Source organism: Panicum virgatum, chromosome 9K (genome assembly GCF_016808335.1).
Source record: "Panicum virgatum strain AP13 chromosome 9K, P.virgatum_v5, whole genome shotgun sequence".
NCBI classification, from domain to species: domain Eukaryota; kingdom Viridiplantae; phylum Streptophyta; class Magnoliopsida; order Poales; family Poaceae; genus Panicum; species Panicum virgatum.
This window is the reverse complement of record NC_053144.1, coordinates 15316923-15337106: the sequence shown is the minus strand read 5'-3', so window position 1 is coordinate 15337106 and position 20184 is coordinate 15316923. Positions and strand designations below refer to the sequence as shown.

Sequence of the window (20184 nt, the reverse complement as noted above, 5' to 3'; positions counted from 1 at the left end):
CCTCTCACGATGAAATGAGACTGCTTGATCTCTTTGCCACACAGAGTAATAAGAGCAACAATATTCTTATTAATCTTGATGTTTGCTTAGAAGTTCCACCATGATTGGATAGTAGCTGCTTACATAGAATGGTTAATCAACTAGAATCTTGAAGCTAAAACATGAAAGTAAGGACATACTCTTATTGCTTTTCAGCAAAAGGAAAACCAGAGCCTCACAAAACCTTGCATAGTCTAGTTAAAGTGGGCTACTTATACCCGTTGACGGTTAAGTCTTACTGAGTATTAGAATACTCAGCCTTGCTGTTGAAACCCTTTTTCAGGTATGAGTTTTGAGGATCAGATCGCTAGCTTGACCTATCCTTGCTCGTTGCCTCCTGGCTGGTCCGTAGAATGGGATACGTCTTCGGCCGGCAATGACTATGACGAGTGATACCATGCTTGGGCTAGCTTGGTATACTTTTGCGACGTGTTGTAGTCATCGTGTTTCATCTTCCGCTGTTTAGACTCTGAACTTATAATCATAGCTTGTATAACTGTTATTTAAGTTGGCTTTGTAATAATGCGTTTAACTGGTTTGTAATCGTTATTATGCCTGAGTTGTAAAATTGTGGTTGTAATATCTCTGAACTCGCCTTCGTGCGGGGTATGCTTGTTCGATCCGAGAATCGGTGGTTGTATCGGGACGTTACCCGACAGACCAAAAATTGTTCTGTTTGAAGTGCGTTTAAGCTAATGTTGCCTTTATGGTGATGGTTTACGCACTTGAGCCGGGATAATTTAGGCGGTTCTGCCACAGAGGTACTCCCGAGGTACGGGAATTTGGCGCCGCTGCGGGAAGAGCTCTCCCAAGGAAGGACTCCACTCGGCCCCTCCAACCCTGAGACACACACGTGTCGGTGACTGCACGCCCTCTAATGCTGAGACCAAGGATCTTCTGAGCGTCCTCAAGTGTCACGGTCATCTCACCACAAGGTAGGTGGAAACTATGAGTTTCCGGCCTCCACCTACACAAAGAAGCACATGTTTAGTACAAAGAGTTTATGCTCGATTTTGTAATTCAGAAAACAATGTAGTAGCCGTTTAGTCTTGTACCTATCAACCAAAGATGTGATCTTGCTGCAATTAGGGTAGATGTCAGCTGTCGGTGCCTCTGTTCTAGCTCTTCTTCGGCACAAGTGTGAGGTCCTACGACCTTTGTGATCTTGAACTTTCTCGTGACTTTCTGTTTCCGAGCACAGACCCACCAATTGTAATTTGTCTTGTCGCACACAACTGTGTAACGTCTCTACACATAAGAATGCTTCACCCTGAAAGGCCTTTTCCGTTTCACTGAGTACTCCTGCAACCACCTCCGCAGTGTAGGCAGGTCCCTGAAAACAATGCCCTTCTTAACTTCTAGTACTTCATCATCACCATGCTCACGACACTCTAAGAGATCAGCTTCTCTTCCTTCTGCATATGCCTTGTCAAGATTCCGAACATCACTGAATTCTGGCACGTCTGGATCAATATCAGGACAAACTTGTCTGATGAGCTCTCTATCTTCTGCACTCAATGGGGGTATAGGACGGTCATCATCTGAATCTACAGCTCTTTCATTCTCATAAGGCTCCTCTTGATCATGATTCGATCATTCCACATTATTAGAGCCCCGCACTGTATGGACTGGTGCTATCTCTGGAGTAATACCTACATTATTAGGGACATCTCCTGCATTCTGTTCATAAATAGGAAAAAATATGTTGGTACCAACAAATGGAACAAAGGGTCAAATCGAACTGAATGAAAATATTTACCAAAGCGACTTACTTGGATGATTCTGGCTAGTAGGTATCTCCTGAGGAGATATACCAACATCAAGAACAATCCCAGTTTGATTCGGACCGGATTGAACATCAGGGACCCGAACCCCATCATCATCATCGATCTGAATGTTTGGTAAAAACAGATCTGCGGGTGCCGAATTACCCCCTTCGGGTGATAGCACATGAGGCGTTGGCTGATCATTACGAGGTGGACACACTAGTGGGGTGGGATCTTTTGAAACCTTCCGCATAACCAAATCAAGACATTGTATCTCATTCTTCATGACAATATTGACATATCTATCCCATCCAACCTCAGATGCAATTCGGACTTGCCGGCTAAAAACTCGGCCAGATTTACCATAATGCAATACCCCAACAACTGCGATGTCATCATCTGTTGAATTCCAATCTAGCTCCTCACGAGCCCTAGCAATCAGCTCACTAAACAGCGGCCGAGTATCAAACATCAAAGAAACACTCTCCATTCCAACAAATGTGACATTCGAAAACTGTTCAATCTCCACAATCCCTCCATGATAAACGGTCACTACATTGTCCATCTAGTTAGTGTGCACGACACGAAACTTGTAATTAGATTGACGCATTTCTTAACTAAACTTGCTCATATCACTATACATAAATTTTCTATCTAAACTTGATAGCTAATTGTATTAATTTCCTAACTAAACTAAATATCATTCTTTTCTACTTTAACATTTCTAAAAATATTAGTGAACTACATAAGTAAATATATCCACTAACCTAATTGTAATCAATAACTATATCAACTAACCTAATTATAGTCAATAACTATAACTACTAAACTAATTATACTAAATAACTATGTGAACTAAACTAATTATAATCCAAAAAGACTTCTAAAGATGAAGTAAATAAATTTTCTATATAACTTGATACCTAACTATAGTAATTTTCTAAGAAAACTAATTATCGTCCATTACTACCCAGTGGCGGACCCAGCAGGGTAGCACGGTAGTCCTAGGACTACCCTAAATTTTGTGATTTCCTTTAGTACTTATTAATAATTTAACAAACTTTTATGTAAAATATAGAAAATATTAACACATGTACTTGTTTGGACTACCCAAGATTAAAATCTTGGTTCCGCCACTGACTACCTTCATTTTCTAAATAAAATTGATAACTAAACTACATAAATTGATAGCTAAGTATGTCAACTAAATATCGATCAAACTAGTTGTAGTAAACAACTATCTCAAATCAACTAATTACATTAATATTCAGTGTTACTATTTTGCAAAAAAAAGGAAAAACTTCTGTACCTTGGAGGGGGGCCTCAACCGCCGGCGGGCCTCACCTCCCCCACCCCGGCGTCGGCTCCGGCCGGGGCGCGGCAGCAGGCTGCGGAACGCAGCGGCCGGCCACTGCCCGCCCGCCCTCCGAGCCGGTCGCGGCCCCGGCGCCTGGTTTCGGGGGAGGGCCGAGGCAAGGGACGGCTGGCGAGGGCTGAGGCGGGGAGGACGACTGCGGACGACGGCGGCGGTGGCGTGTGCGGGGCTGAGGGCGGGGCCGGGGAGGAAGGCCCGGTGCCTAGTTCCGCCCCGGTGCCTGGTTTCGGGGGAGGGGCGACGACGACAGCGCCCGGCCCCGGCGCCTTGCTTCGGGGACGACGGCGCGCGGCCCCGGCGGGGAGGGACGACGGCAGCGGCGGGGGCGAGGGCTGGGGCGGGGTGAACGGCGGGAGGGCGGCGCTGTCAAATGGATTGACTACCCCCATTGCCCGATGGTAAAAAGGGCTCGGCGCCGAGAATGGTGGCGCCGATCTCGGCGCCAAGATCCACGGCGCCGAGCCTAGGGCCACGTCGGATGCCAGGTTGGCCAGGTGATTGTGCGAGCGTGGCACCTCGGCGCCATGATCTGTGGAGCCGAGACGTGTTAGCTCGGCGCTGTAGTTTACGACGCCGACCCCCAGGGTCCATTTGTACAAAAAGTTACAAAAAAGTCCTATATGTGAAATTCTTTTATGAAAAGGGCTAAATTGCAAAAATTGCGGCTCCCTCCCCTGCTCACCCTCGCAATACCTAGATCAGACGCGACGGCGGCGACCACGGCGCCCGCAGGCGACGCGAGCTCGGGCAGCGCCGCAGGGGCGCCGGCGACACGGGCGGCTCGCTCGCGGCACGAACAGCCTTACGTGCTGGTGCCGACGTGGAGAGGAGAGAGAGCGCAAGCGGGCGGCCGCCGAATCGTCCGCTCTCCGTTGGGAGCCGGTGAAAACACGCACGCTCTCATTGCAATGCATTAAATGTGCGCGCTGCGACCTGGTGAGCATGTGCTCTCAGCCGGCTGGAAGTATAAGTCTTGCTCTTAAAACATGGCTAGTAGAGTCGCCACCAGCCAGCGCAAAGAAAGGCAATGCATTAAATGTGCGCGCTGCGACCTGGTGAGCATGTGCTCTCAGCCGGCTGGAAGTATAAGTCTTGCTCTTAAAACATGGCTAGTAGAGTCGCCACCAGCCAGCGCAAAGAAAGGCTAGCATGGCACTCATTAAATGCAGTAGTGCAGTAATAGGGAGGAGTGCAACACATGTGACTACTAAATACTGAGCGCAGCAGCGGCGGAGCCAATGGAAGTGCAGGCGCGCCCATCCAACTGCTTTACGCCAGCGACTCACAACTCGCCCGTTCCATTTTCTTTCTTGATTTCTCACTCCTCCATATTTGATTTTGATGCTGTGGAAGTTCATTTCGCCAGCTGACATTATTATACTTGCTCTTAGCGCGTCACTCGCAGATTCGAGCGGCGCCGCCAGCCACGCGCACTTTTCAAAAAAAATTTAATTAAGAAAAGAGTTCTGGCCTTAATCATTCGCTCACAAGAACAACTATAACCAGAAAAATTACAAGAGTTCTTAGACTCTAGACCTCAAATGAGAGATTTCACAAATACAAAAATAAAAAGTAATAAAACAAAGAAAGAAATCTAGAAGACTAAGTTTCAAAAATCTTCTTCTTCGTTCTCGTTTCAATCTTGCATTGTTTGTATCAATCCATCATATCATTCATCTGCTTAGAAGCTTGATGTCCGGATGATCCGTTGTTTGTCCTTTTCAATTCATATACTTGCACATGAGTGCCGAAACATTCTGCTTGAGCCAATCCTCATCGGGATGATGTGCAAACTCCAAGACGACGCGACCAGAGAGGATATGACGCCACAGTCGCTCACCTAGATTATCCAGGCAAAGTTTCCTCCGGAGAATCCATAGGGTGGGGAGGTGACACCTTCGACGACACTTCCAACAAAGATTGCGGACCCAAGGGTGTCGCTATCGTCGGCTCCAACAGATGTTGGCTTAGGTTTTCGCCCAGCACCGCCAGTTCACCCCTACTCGTCATCTCAGGCAGCGACCAACACTGCGAAAACTAAGGAGCACTATGACCGCCAGCCGCGGCACTGAGGGGGGCGACAGCCCAGCGCCGCCGAGACCCCTCCATCAAGCTCCGACGGCGGCGGTGCGGTCTGGAGCCAGCGAAGGGTGGCGGCTCTCGTAGGGGTGGCCGGCCGCGCAACATCTCGGGAACGCACGCTGCTCATACCGCGGGCACGAGCTCAGGCGCTCAAGCAGGCCATACGCCACCAAGGATGCAGGGGAGCCGGCAACTGGCTTGGCTCCGGTCACAGACGCTTGCTGCTGCAGTGAACAGGAAGATGGAAGGCCCATTCATCAATCTTTTAGCTGTACACTTGCATAAAAAATGATATCGCCTTACATAAACATTATCTCAGATCCAAAAATGATGCCGAAACAATGCCCTTATTACAAATATAACTTACTGATTGTATAGATGCTAAAACATTTTAGTTAAGTTTATAGGGGCACAATGGGCTTTTCATTAGCCACTTAACACCATTACTCCTTTAAATGATCGAGTGTCAAATAGGGAATTTTGAACTTTTGAGGATCAAAGAAGGAATCAATCACTGCATTCGGCTTGTTGCTCCAGCTCCAGTTCAACAGTACTTTTCTGTCACACCACTCCAGTCACTAGCTCCAGCTCCAGCCAGCCCAACAGTATTTTTCTCTCACACTACTCCAGCTCCAGCCTGCCGAACGCAGTAAATAACTTTAGTAGTGTCAAATGAGAAATTTTCTCTAACTACTCCATAAATTGAATATGTTGGACCTTTTGGAATTGAAGTATGAATGTACGATTGGATATGATCTCTAGAATGAATTCGATTCTGATCTTTGATCCTAGTGTCTGCGAGAAAGTACCACCAATCTCCTCCAGCGGCAACCCGCTGGTACGGGCGATTTCACCAGCCCGCACAGTAGCATCAGTATCTCGGAATCTGTGCATGTGAGGGGGGGAGCACTCTCCTAGATGGTTATTGCAGCGCTAACGTGGATGTTTTTGCACTGTTCATCGATTAAACAAACTATTTAGCTGGCGACTTCACTGTCTGTTGGAGGAGGCCTAATGAAACTGCTCTTATTTCTTTCCTCATAATTAGTATATTGTCATGTTACAATATTGGACATGTTTGGATCACAGGGATTATTTCTAACCCACCTTTTTTAGCTTAAAATAGTCTAAACTTTTCAAATATGAGGGCTAGTTCTTGGCTATTTGCAAATAACTCACCTCAAAAAACTATTATTTGAGCTATTTTGAGTGGACTCCACTTATTCTCTCACTCTCACTCTTGAAAAAGTGGCACCTAAATGATGAAAAAAATACTTTATGAGCCAAATAACTATTGGATTCAAACATGTGAAGGGCTATTTGCTTGAGCTAAATAGCTCTAGCCCAAATAGCCAAGGGTTAGTTCTCCAAACACGTCTATTTTCATCATTTGTGCATCGACACAGTTATCTAGACTGAAACTGTGCCAATGGAGTGTCATGGTGATAATACTTCTCTCACATTTCATGACACTTCACTATTCTCTCTCCTCGTATTATTGATATATATTAGCAAACTTAATATTCATGACACTCTCACTGAGATTGGTCTTAGCTGAGGCAGCATCTCATTTAATTAGAATAAAACCCGTATGCAAACTCCTAAGGGCATGTACAATGGTGCAGACAGCTACCGTCTGTAAGTACATTGAACAGCATACACAGACAATAAATAGACAGTTTGTACAATGAATCGTATATTTAGCCGTCTACAAACTATTTAATAAATATATGTGACCATGATCTAGTCTAAATAAGATCTTTGTATGCATTTTTGTTGCATCTTTGAAACAATTGAGATCAATAAAAAAAGATGAATAGAAAAAAGTTAAAAACTAATAGAAAATAAAAAAATAAAAAAGACCCCCTACAGTCCTACACCCACGAGCCAATGATGGCCCAACCTTATCTCCCCTCTGCGACCTTTTTTTTCTACAAAATCCAGTGCCCCAATATTATCCGTTTGTTGTGTCGTCCCATGAACTCTCTCATCCTCTCTCCGTTGAATCTCTTCTTCCTCTCAAGTGGTGGCCAGGGAGAGCACGCAGCAGGCTGCAGGCATGCTGGCTAGGGGGTTGCAGGCGTGGTGGCGAGCGCGTGATGCAGAGGGCGCGGCGGTGGCGCAGCGCGGGCAGGCGTGAGCGGTGGCGCAGTGGCCTCCTCCAGCCGGCACCCGCTAGCGGCGGCGCATCGGCCACCTCCGGTGGGCAGGTGAGAGTGGTGGCGCAGACCACCTCCGGCGAGCCGGTGCGAGCGGCGAGATTAGCTCCTTCGACAGATTCTCCCGTGCCAAAACGCTCGCGCGCACAGCACATCGGAGCACACCGGATCCCTCGCCACCGTAGGTGAGTCGAAGCTGCAGCTACAACGGCTTCCTCAGCGTCGATTTGGCCTCTGAGCACGAGCCAACGCCGTCGTCTCGCGAGACGACGGCACAAACCGTTTTCACATTTAATCATCTTGATAAACGGGATAAACCGTATATAGACGACTTCTTAATTGCCGTTGCACATGCCCTAAGGGAAATGACCTCGTAAGTGCTGTGCAAATTGGGCTTGATGGAGTGCATAAATGCTCACACCACATTGGCAGAACTGCTATTCGAGCATTGGAACTTGGAAGGTCTCAAGGGGCCCTTTGGCATCCCCATTCTTCCATCAACAGGCTTGGCCTCTGACGACGCACATCATCAGGTGAGGGACCGAAACCGGCGACCAGAGGAGGGGTGAATGGGAGCCGATCAAAATTTCTCTCGAAATTGATCCGTCAGCCTATATCCCGAAAATCACCACAAGCCCTCGAACCTAGGGTGAGAGAGTAGCTATGGATTAGCTATCTCCTATCGAAAAGCCCTAGGAAGCTGCGCGGAAGCAAAAGAGTCAATACGATGCAAATCGCAGAACTCGACTGCCTGAACCGGTCTGACCGGTGCAACGGACCGGTCTGACCGGTCGTGGCCTGAACAGGTCTAGACCGGTTTGACCGGTCTTGTCGTCCGGTCTGACCGGTCGTGGCCTGAACAGGTCTAGGCCGGTCTGACCGGTCTTGTCGTCCGGTCTGACCGGTGCCACCCAGAGAAACCCATGAACAAGACTTCAAAAGAGAAATCTCGAGCAAACGAAGTCCAAATCCAGTGAAACTTGGAGGATATCTCCGCAACTAACCTGCGAACATATCCCCAAGAGATCTTTCCCAAAAGATCAAAGAAACTTGAGAATTTAAGGGAAGATCAAGAAGGATTGGGGTTTTCTCAAGAACTCAAAAACTTCAATTCGTGAGAACTCGTGATTCCAGAGGATTTGGGACGAGGCTAGGGGTACGGGAATCACTACAAAGAGCTCTACGAACCGTCACGATCATGTGCACCAAAAACGAAACAAAAATCCATCACAAAAGAGCACAAGAGGAACGGGATTGGATTGATTCAGAAGCCCAGAGGGCACAAGGAGGATGGGGCCTCCTTTCCCAATCAAATCCAATACAAAGTCTCACAAATCCATAATCAAATCCTACTCTAAAGAGAAGAACGGGGGAGAGAGACACAGGGGCGGCGGCCTGGAAGAACAAGCAATCCACAGACGAGATACAAAAGCCGCACTAACCTAATACAAGTGAAGGGGTATTTATACCCGCGGTTCCATGGACCGGTCAGACCGGTTGGTCTGCAGCATCCCCCTGTACACGATCCCATCTGACGGCTGAGGTTCTTTCTTCGGAACGAAGTCTTCTCCACGATGCTGCCATCTTGATGAAGATCTGGTCCACGGTTTTGGAAGGTCCGTGAAACCCGGGTAGATGGCCGGTTTTGAGAAAACCGCCAAAACTCCTCGCGCGGGAAGATTCCCGCCTCCACGCCGTGGCCCTAGATGTCGTTCCCGCCTCGGCCTTCTGACGGCCCTAGATGCCGCTTGACGCCCGTCACCTCCTCGCCCGCAGCGAGGCCCTAGACGCCGTCGACGCCCGTCGCCTCCGCCAGTCCCGAGACCGACGCCCGTGCCTCCACGACTTGGCGTCTTCAACCGCCGTCCGCCTCCTTGGTTTTGTGGCGCAAACCAAGAAAACCGCCTTCCGTCGCCGCTTGCGCCCTCGATCCAGGAGTGGACGCCACAGCTGCCGCCCGGTCCGAGCTCCGGTCCCGGCTGCCCTTCACTGCCGTCCACCGCACGGTCCATCGGCCACAACACCTCCACGGCAGCTCTCCGTCGACACTTGACGCCCGTGTACCTGCAATCCAAAGACCAAGCACACGGCGCAATCTCCACAGAGTCGCGACTACACCACGGTTAGTCCACTCCACGTGTTGACCACCCGTCAACACCTAACGCTCCACACGGGCACTGAAGAAGGAAACATAAGAACATAAACAAAACGCACACACAGCGGTTAGCCTGATGCAAACACAAGCCAAAATCAAGCTAACACGCCAAAACCTCCAAGTCATCACGACAATCACTCATCACAATATATGAGGTCAAGGTACTTGTCAACTTGACCTCTCAATCTCCCACTTGATGAGTGCATTGTCGAAAAGATGACTTGAAAGCAAGAACAACCCAAGCGAGTGCCCAAAAGCCAGATAAAAGCCAAGAACAAGGCCACTCGACATGAGCAAGGATCTAGAAGACTCCACAGAAAAACTGCTTGGCTTCCAAAGAAAAGGATCACAGCTCAACACTGCCAAGGAGTCAAAGGACATCTTCGAAAGATCCAAGAACCAAAACACTCAAACCAATTTCGACAAGCGTTGTCAATCACTCATCACCAAGCAAACCAAGGTATTTATTGACATGGTTATTTATTGACATGGTTTGGAACATTTCTCCCCCTTGATGAGTGACTTGACACGAATCAAGCACAAAGAAATGGTTTGAAGTGTAAAAACCCGAAAATCTCATCCAAATGATCAAAAGCCAAAGAAAAGTCAAGAAGGATCACACGGAATGAGACAAACCAAAGCCAAAAATCGGTCCCCAAAGACATGGGCAACGGCTCTACGCAACCGATCAACAAAGCATGACCCCTCTAGAAAGAGGCAGGGCTCAACACAGTCATGCAATGGCAAAGCACCGGTTCCTCCAGAAAGAGGCAAAGGCTCAACACAACCGATGCGAGAGCATGCAAAAGCTCAAACTCCCCCAAAATGCTTAACCTCTCACAATATGCACAACTCCCCATGAGTGCAGCACTCAAACTGTCAACTCCCCCTGGATAAATGCTCAACCTGAATGCCTACTCCCCCTCAAAGCATGCTATGCAATGAATGCTGTGTAGAGGGTGTACGTGAAACATTCGGGCATATAAAGATATGATCATCGAGTGACAGGCATGTGTGCTTCATAAACAGGAACTGAATCTAGCTCAACAGGATATATCAATCAAGTCTAGAGCTAGCAAGTTCAGTTCAGCAAAATATAAAAGCATCACCCATGATCTAGCAACAGCAAGTAGGAGAAAGAAAGCAGTGCTAGTCAAACTCATACAAGGTGATCCAAAACAGCCATTATATTTTATCACGAATTAATTCTGCATATCAAAACTTATCAAGCAAGTGATTTTGCCAGGGGTTGAAAGCTTGTCATGCTTTACTTAGCAACGAGGCCAAGCCTATGCCAAAGGCAGTCAGAAGCTTAAGGCACTCGCTTCAGTCATGCACAGCCTTGCCCGGGTTCTCACTAGTGCTATGTGAGCCGTCCCGAAAGCTCGATCAGTGCGACAAGCAATCCCACCTGGATCTTTTCATTCCATTTCAGACATATTTTGAACAAATTTAACAATTTTAGCTCATGTCAAAGAATACAAGCCATACTAGCATGAATGAGATAACAAAGCACATCAATACACCCTATCATGCTAGTAGCCAAGACAGGGTGACCATGTTTTCAGATTTTCAAATAAAAAATAAAAGCTTAACTCAGATGATATGACATATACTGTGGAGCAAGCTATACATGATCAAGTCTAAGAAACTACACTAGCAAGCACTAGAAGATCATAACAGTGTATATAAGAATGCCAGTGCAGTGAAGCAATGCAAAATGCAAACATGTACAATGCATATGCACAATGCAACTAACCAAGCTAAAACTAAGAGAAAGGCAAAGACAAGCCAAAAGCTAAGCAAATGAAGCACTCAGCAAAAACATAGGCTCAAGGACACACAGGACTAGACCAGAATGGATCCAACTGAGTACCATGAAAAGGTAACAATCAGACAAGTCTATCCTGGGAAGAAATCGTACAAGTCAAACACTTACATACCTCGATGAAGATCCCGCTGGACCTAGAGCATAGCAAGCTCGAGGTCATCTCTCCTGCGTCCTCAGCGGGTCCACCTTCTGCTCGAACAGGTTCTTGTAGAGGTGAACGATCGAAGTGGAAGTAGTGGTACTGGATCGTCCTCCTGAGCTGAGGTAGTTGAAGCAGAAGGGGCCGGAGCCTGCAGCCGGCGCAGTAACTCCGGATCACGGTCATAAACTTGGGATAGAGCTCCCCCTCAACAGACTGGGACCTAGCACAAGACAAAGCTAGACACCAACAAGAGGAAGCCAAGTACCAAGAGAAAACAAGCTCAAGCATATGGTTAGGCGTTAGTCAGGCTACCCGAGCATAGAGATACCAATAGAAAATCTAGGTGTATACCAAGACAAAAGATACCCATAGAACAATCCTAGAGGGACCACATATGATATCAAAACAAATAAAGCAGAGCATAAGTCTAGAAAAGGGGGGGACTAGATAGGGCACATGCGAAATAAAACACAAAGAACAAGGGAGTAAAAGCTCATGTATATACAAATGATACAAAGATCCATAGGGTCACCAGCCGGCATGGAGAACCATCTTGTCTTGATCTACCTTGCAAAGGATCAAGAACTGTGGAGCACATGTTCTCCATCCGCGTCCTCTCGCCTACAAAAGAGAGGAAGAAGAAGCCCGAGTCTTGGATCTCGAAGGGTTAGCGAGCATGTACTTGGGAACCCAAGACTTGGCCACATGATCACGAGAAGCATGGATAATAATGCGAGGATTAGCATGATGCAAATGCGGGTTCAAAATAGTTTTTGAAACATCCTCGGAGTTATGTCTCACGGGAGAAATTCGAGGAAAACGAGAGTCACCACTGGAAAAGAGACAATGACCATCCAAGGTCTTTTGAGACTTACCCACACACGTACCCTGGCTTACCTCACTAGAGCTAGCACACTGCTTCTCAGAAGGCTCACAAGTGTTCATGCCATGAGAAGGGCAATGAACATCCAACGGCCTAGAAGCCCGAGCACGGCGGATGCATTTGGCACGCCTATAGCAAGAGCTATCTTGATGCCCATCTCTCTCACAAAAAGTGCAATGGTACAAAGGCCTAGAGGAAGGCACACCATTCTCAGACAATTGAGAGATCCCTTGGAACTTAGCACAAGGAGCACTAGCCTGAAACTTAGTGCCCGCACTAGGAATGCTCGTGCCATGGGAAAGGCCACGAGACTTCCTAAAAGCCTTAGCTCGAACTCTTCGCTCATGTTTGACACGGCGGAAGCAGAAATCGAATGTATGTCCATCATTCTTGCAAAAAGTGCACTTGAATTTTGGTTTGGGAATCTGAGTCCCGAATATGGAAGTAGCACCATTGCCATGTGAATTCCCTTGGACATCACCCGACTCAACACACAGCTTAGGACTAGCTATGGAAGAGCTATCCTTAGCCACACCACAAGTGCTCTTGTCCATGGATTCACTCTCAACATGAGTATCTAACTCTGGTGGCAAGGGGGAAGAAAAGCCAGCAACAGAGTGGAGAGAAGTGTGAGAACCAAGGAACTTAGCACAAAGACCCTTGCATGTTGTGACCTAAACCTCATTTTGATATTTGAGCCAATCACAAGTACCACACGGAGCATTTCTCAAGTTCTCCATTTCCTTTTCGATGCACTCGGCATAAGTGGTACGCAAGAGGTCAACTTCCTTCTCAAGGTTGGCACTCATATCCTTGTGCGCAACCAACTCAGCGCTCATATCATCGCACAAGATCTCCAAAGCCATAACCTCAACTTTCAAATCAAAACACGATGTGCAAGAAATAACACCAGAAGAGGCATCAACATCATGCAAAGAATCTGAAGCACAAGAGGTCTGGCAATCAACATCAGCAAAAGAGCAACAGCTGGGCCTACATCTCATCTCATCAATCTCAGCCCTAGCATGCTCAAGATCAGCTACACAAGTGTTGTGGACAAACTTAAGCTCATCAAACTTAGCATTCAAAGAATTGCAACAAACACATGGTAGAGAGGCAATAGAATGCACCAAAGAAACCTCATGTCTAGCAGCATCATGATTATCGTGCAAGACATCAAGCAAAGCCTTAGCATGTTCAATAGTATCAAAGCTAGACAAGAAATTATTGTGCAAATGATCATGCTCAAAATCACATGCAAGCAACATATCCAAATCATTCTTATCAAGCATGGCATGATCATCAACATCATCTGGCAAGGAAGCTACGGAATGCAACAAAGCAATCTCATCTCTAGCAACATCAAGATCAACATGTGAGGCAACAATCAAAGCCTTAGCATGTTCTAATTGGTCTAAGCTAGAGGTAAGGTTCTTCTCTAAAAGCTCATGTTCAGATCTAGCACAAGCAAGCAAGGAGCACAGTTCATCATTTTTCCTATGCAAGGCTACACAATCAAGGCATGGAGCTAAAGCACGAGATTTCCAATAAACAAGCCCACATCTAAGCCTAGAGCAAGAATCCCTTAACTTCCCAACTTTTCTATGTAAAGCATCACAAAGCTCATGAGACTCAACAAGATCGTCATGCAAACATTCACAAGAGTCACATGAAGAAGATGCAATAGAATCCTCAAGTCTATCGATCTTTCTTATGAGCTCATCACTATGCTCATCATGCGCACAAAGACGAGTGAACAGGCTAAGTATACCTTGAGCAAGACGGCTTCGGCTCATCTTGAGAAGCTTGTCCTTGAGTTCTTCTGGTTCTTGTTGCTTCTCAAACAAGAGCGTCAGCAAGGCCATCTCTTGCTCCTTCGCACTCAACTCCTCCTCAGTCTTCAGCTCCATTTCAAGCTCACTCCTCATCTTTTGGTCATCTCCCGAAGCCATCACTTCACCACTCAAACCTGGAGACAAGGAAGCACAAAGAGAAGAGCTTGGTGCCAACGTAAAGGCATGGTTAGGGTTAGCGCAACCAAGACTCAAAACAAAAAGCCTAAAGCCAAAACTCCCACAAACGCCGCCAAGTGGTTTTCGAACCGGTTAAGGTACTGAAAACCTCAACCAAGCTCTGATACCAATTGAGGGACCGAAACCGGCGACCAGAGGGGGGTGAATGAGAGCCGATCAAAATTTCTCTCGAAATCGATCCATCGGCCTATATCCCGAAAATCACCACAAGCCGTCGAACCTAGGGTGAGAGAGTAGCTATGGATTAGCTATCTCCTAGCGAAAAGCCCTAGGAAGCTGCGCGGAAGCAAAATAGTCAATACGATGCAAATCGCAGAACTCGACTGCCTGAACCGGTCTGACCGGTGTAACAGACCGGTCTGACCGGTCGTGGCCTGAACAGGTCTAGATCGGTCTGACCGGTCTTGTCGTCCGGTCTGACCGGGGCCACCTAGAGAAACCCGTGAACAAGACTTCAAAAGAGAAATCTCGAGCAAACGAAGTCAAAATCCAGTGAAACTCGGAGGATATCTCTGCAACTAACCTACCAACATATCCCCAAGAGATCTTTCCCAAAAGATCAAAGAAACTTGAGAATTTAAGGGAAGATCAAGAAGGATGGGGGTTTTCTCAAGAACTCAAAAACTTCAATTCGTGAGAACTTGTGATTCCAGAGGATTTGGGACGAGGCTAGGGGTACGGGAATCTCTACGAACCGTCACGATCATGTGCACCAAAAATGAAACGAAAATCCATCACAAAAGAGCACAAGAGGAACGGGATTGGATTGATTCAAAAGCTCAGAGGGCACAAGGAGGATGGGGCCTCCTTTCCCAATCAAATCCAATACAAAGTCTCACAAATCCATAATCAAATCCTACTCTAAAGAGAAGAACGGGGGGAGAGAGACACAGGGGCGGCGGCCTGGAAGAACAAGCAATCCACGGACAAGATACAAAAGCCGCACTAACCTAATACAAGTGAAGGGGTATTTATACCCGCGGAGACCGGTCAGACCGGTTGGTCTGCAGCATCCCCCTGTACAAGATCCAATCTGACGGCTGAGGTTCTTTCTTCGGAACGAAGTCTTCTCCACGATGCCGCCATCTTGATGAAGATCTGGTCCACGGTTTTGGAAGGTCCGTGAAACCCGGGTAGATGGCCGGTTTTGAGAAAACCGCCAAAACTCCTCGCGCGGGAAGATTCCCGCCTCCACGCCGTGGCCCTAGACATCGTTCCCGCCTCGGCCTTCTGACGGCCCTAGACGCCGCCCGCCGCCCGTCACCTCCTCGCCCGCAGCAAGGCCCTGTACGCCGTCGACGCCCGTCGCCTCCGCCAGTCCCGAGACCGACGCCCGTGCCTCCACGACTTGGCGTCTTCAACCGCCATCCGCCTGCTTGGTTTTGTGGCGCAAACCAAGAAACCCGCCTTCCGTCGCCGCTTGCGCCCTCGATCCAGGAGTAGACGCCACAGCTGCCGCCCGGCCTGAGCTCCGGTCCCGGCTGCCCTTCACCGCCGTCCACCGCACGGTCCATCGGCCACAGCACCTCCACGGCAGCTCTCCGTCGACACTTGACGCCCGTGTACCTGCAATCCAAAGACCAAGCACACGGCGCAATCTCCACAGAGTCGCGACTATACCACGGTTAGTCCACTCCACGTGTTGACCACCCGTCAACAGCTAACGCTCCACACGGGCACTGAAGAAGGAAACACAAGAACCTAAACAAAACGCACACACAGCGGTTAGTCTGACACAAACACAAGTCAAAATCAAACTAACACGTCAAAATCTCCAAGTCATCACGACAATCACTCATAATAATATATGAGGTCAAGGTACTTGTCAACTTGACCTCTGGTGACTTACCTCTCATCAGGTAAGCTCCCTCGAGTCGCTCTGTTCTTGAGTTTCTGTATCCATGGTCTCATGCTGCGGTTCCGATCCTGATCCTTCCGTTGCCTTCCCCCCTTTGTTATCTTTCATGGTTTCTCTCGTTTTCTCCCCCAGACGAATACGATCTAAGCTCATATTGCACGTACTTCCATTTCTCCAATCTTTTACTGCGGTTAAAGTACCTAAAATTTCTGTTCTGGCATTCTACATGCTTTGATGCAAGGTGTGGTAAAGATTAGAAAGCCTGGTAAGGGATGCAAGAAGACGGATGCACATTACTACTGGAATCGTTCGGATGAGCACGACAGGTATTTCTTCAAGGTTTTGACGGGTGATTTCCATGAACGATTGGTAAGTTTTCAAGTGCAGTGTGTTTCTTGTAAGTTTTTTTTTTTTTTTTGGTTTTAGTCTGACCAGAGTCTGCCTGCTAAGAAGTGAAATATTTTTTTTTTTTGCAACTCCATCTTTCTTCTGTGACCATTTGCTGCAGCGACCAGTGCCAGGGTTCAAAAGAAACATGGAACCGAAAGATTGTGATTTCTGGTCTTCAAAAAAAAATTGTGCTTTCTGTATTTGACTTGTTATAGATGCAAATTTAACTAGATTGGGCACATGATGCTGTGCTGTTAAAGTTGGTGATAAGGCACTCACATACCCATATTACTGTACTAGCGTCGTGAAGTTGTTCCTACTAGAATATTGTTGGGTTAACTAGATTCGTGCCAATGCAAAAACCAGAGTTTGGAAATTTTCCATTACAGTTGTTCAGTTCTAACTAATACTACTAGTCAGTTTTTAACAGCAGTCACAAAGAATAGCATCAATTATAGCGCGTGTCATTTTTACAGGAATGCTTGTGCAACCTGAGTATTACTTTTTTAACGTCCTGGAAGTTTAATATAGCTAAACACCTTCTAGGAATGAAGAGAATTAATCACTTAGATGTGGGCACCTCTGTGTGTTTAGTTACTGTCTGTTTGTTATGTATTTCACTTTTTTTATAAGACAATGAGCCCTTCAATTCAACCAAAATGTTGATTGGCATTTGTACACCTCGTAAGAACTTGTTCCATGTCATTGCTACAGGGCATCCCTGATAAGTTCGTGCAACATATTAGAGGGAAAATAGGAAAAACTGTTAAGCTAGAATCACGCACGAGGTGCACTTTTGATGTTGAAGTAACTGAGAGTTTGGGCAAAGTAGTTCTTCAAACTGGATGGAAAGCATTTGTTTGTGCCCATGACTTGAAAATGTGGGACTTCTTGGTATTCAAGTATGATGGGAGTCCCCGATTGAAGGTTTTGATCTTTGATCTTAGTTGTTGCGAGAAAGTTCCACCATGTCATATCTGTGACAGAAGAAAGGGGGAAGAACAAATTGAGAATTCAAAGAGCTGTGATGATTTTCCCATGAAATCACCTGGTAATAAAAGGAAAGCTTGGAAGCAAAGGGAGGGAAGTATGAATGTTAACTCCAGTTCAACCTCCCTATCGGACTTGTCAGGTTGAGTCACCATGTTGAACCATCTTGAGCAGGATTTACAATTACAAGATCATGACTTCACATCTCTCTCACGCTTTTTCCCCTTTTGGTGTAGGAGGTTTCATGTCTACAGAAGCTCATAAATCACATTCTGTTCCAAGTTACATCCTCCCACGGCGAACCTATCTCACCTGTGTGCAGAAGAAGAAACTGAAAGAGAAAGTCCGAGCTATTTGTTCCAAGACCCCAATCTACGGATGTGTCATGAAGAAGACCAGTATTGAGGGAAAGCCTCAAACTATGGTAAGCCAGGAAACTTTGTTCTTGGATTGCTATTATATTGCAGCTTTGCTTCGACTTTATTAGAGAGCAAGCTACAAGTTCAGAAACAGATAAGCAGATCTAGTGGAACAGAATCAGGATATGAGAACTCAACTTTTTAGCAAACACCATCTTGTTTTTAATAAGTCACAGCCCAGCAAATCCCTCACAGGCCAAATTAAACAACATAATCCTTCTCGCCATCTCTTGGCCTAGCTAATATGATTATATTATATAAATCAGAAAACCTAGAAGAGATTTATTAGAATCTTGATGAAAGTGCTACTAGCTCTAAAGAAATCACCCTGAAGAAATTTACAATCTTGATGAAAGTACTAGTAGCTTTAACTATTTTCAGTTTTCATTAATAAACTATTTCCCACTGCAATCAGGACATATCAAGAGAATATGCTGATGTATATCTTCCATTTGATGGCCAAACACTGTTGCTTCAACACCGTGGCAAGAGTTGGGAAGTGTGGTGTCAAATTAAGAAGAGCAAGAGCAATTTACGAGCCAAAAGGCTTGTGAAAGGGTGGAAACAATTTGCTCGTGATAACAATTTGCAGGTGGGAGATCTCTGCCTCTTTGAGCTACTGGAAAACAGGGAGTACGCGATGAATGTGGATATCATTGGAGCAAAATGAAATTTGACATGCTATCACCCTGTTGATGGCGCGGCAGTGCTGCTTTTGTAGTTTTGTGGTCTGACCTTGCTGATTCTTGACCTGTCCCGTGGTTGGATGTTTGTTTAACTCATATTTGCCAAGCTCAGACTGGCCCACCTGCAATCCATTTATGTTTTTGTTTCTGTTGTCATGCAATTAGCTACAGTAACAAGTATGGCTGACCTGCTCTGATGCTTAGATACCTTTTGGCCCCAAATGCTGCATTGCTGCGTCGTGATTCATGAAGCCATGACCTTGGTTGTAAAAGATACGGGATTTCCTGCAAATCACTATAAACTATAAAGTTCACTTGGGTGCATTTGGTTCCTTTCCCATTATCTTTTCTCAACAAGCAGAAGAGATTGTGGCTTAAATGTTTTGCAGAAAGATTGAATGTTCATAGATAGAAAGGGCTCATCTGATGCGCAGATTATACAACGAGATGTGATGTATGAATAAATGCATATTTTCCTCATCTACATCAGCAGATCAGTACATCGCATGAAAGGTCACCTCCAAGCATTTGGGAGAAAGATACGACAGGTACGTTGCAGTTAACAGAACGTGCCGTGATGGTAACTAGTTCTCACTGAAATTTTGCTCTAACCTATAGATTCGGCCTAAAGTATTTACTCAAGCCTAATTATATTAAGGCTTTATAGCTATTTTGATCCCCAAACTTTGTTTAGAGGTTCGTTGTAGTCCCTAAATCATCAAAAGGGCTAACTCAGTCCTTGAACTACTATTTTTTAGTCCAATCTAGTCTCTCATCTTAGGTGGTGTGCCGCGTTGGCATACCACGTCAGCTGGACTGGGGTACTGCACAAGAAATATCCGGAGTGCCCTCCCACACCATCTTCCCATGTTTGCAGCAGAGGCAAGGGCTTTGCATAGTGGGTCTTGGAGCAAAACAACATTCCATAGTCCCTGTTCTCATATGCTACTAATGCTATGGAGTCACTTGTATTCATAAAGTTAATTCATGTGCTGAGCAACTAAGAATATCTAGCAGTAGATACATTAATTCAGCATGTATAATTTACAAATGTGTATATACTAGAGTACTAGTAGTAAATTAAATCTAATAGCAAGCCAATATTATGAATTTATTATGAGTACATACTGAGATTGGGCAGACAATGCAAAAAAGCATCCGGAGCAACAAGGCTATTGAGGGCACTTTGGATATTTCACTTGTGGCATTACTAGACCAGCTGACTTGACTTGCCATGCCAACATGGCATGCCACCTAACTTGACTTGTCATGCCAACATGGCATGCCACCTAAGACCAAATACCATGTTGAACCCCAAAACAATAGTTCAAGGATTGAATTGGCCCTTTTAATAGTTCAGGAACTATAGTTCAGGA

General features: G+C 46.2%; 2 protein-coding genes across 2 annotated transcripts; one reads left to right on the top strand and one right to left on the bottom strand.

Moving 5' to 3' along the window:
- Positions 1-3128: 3128 nt before the first annotated feature.
- On the bottom strand, positions 3129-3569 carry LOC120647748 (formin-like protein 14). The gene has a single exon (XM_039924601.1). It carries the CDS (start codon positions 3567-3569, stop codon positions 3129-3131), a length of 441 nt encoding a protein of 146 aa, XP_039780535.1.
- Positions 3570-6025: 2456 nt separating this feature from the next.
- On the top strand, positions 6026-19132 carry LOC120647747 (putative B3 domain-containing protein Os03g0621600). Its single transcript, XM_039924600.1, has 6 exons — positions 6026-6100; positions 7442-7472; positions 16565-16692; positions 17428-17845; positions 17940-18127; positions 18538-19132. Exons 1-6 carry the CDS (start codon positions 6026-6028, stop codon positions 18790-18792), a joined length of 1095 nt encoding a protein of 364 aa, XP_039780534.1. The 3' UTR covers positions 18793-19132.
- Positions 19133-20184: the final 1052 nt, after the last annotated feature.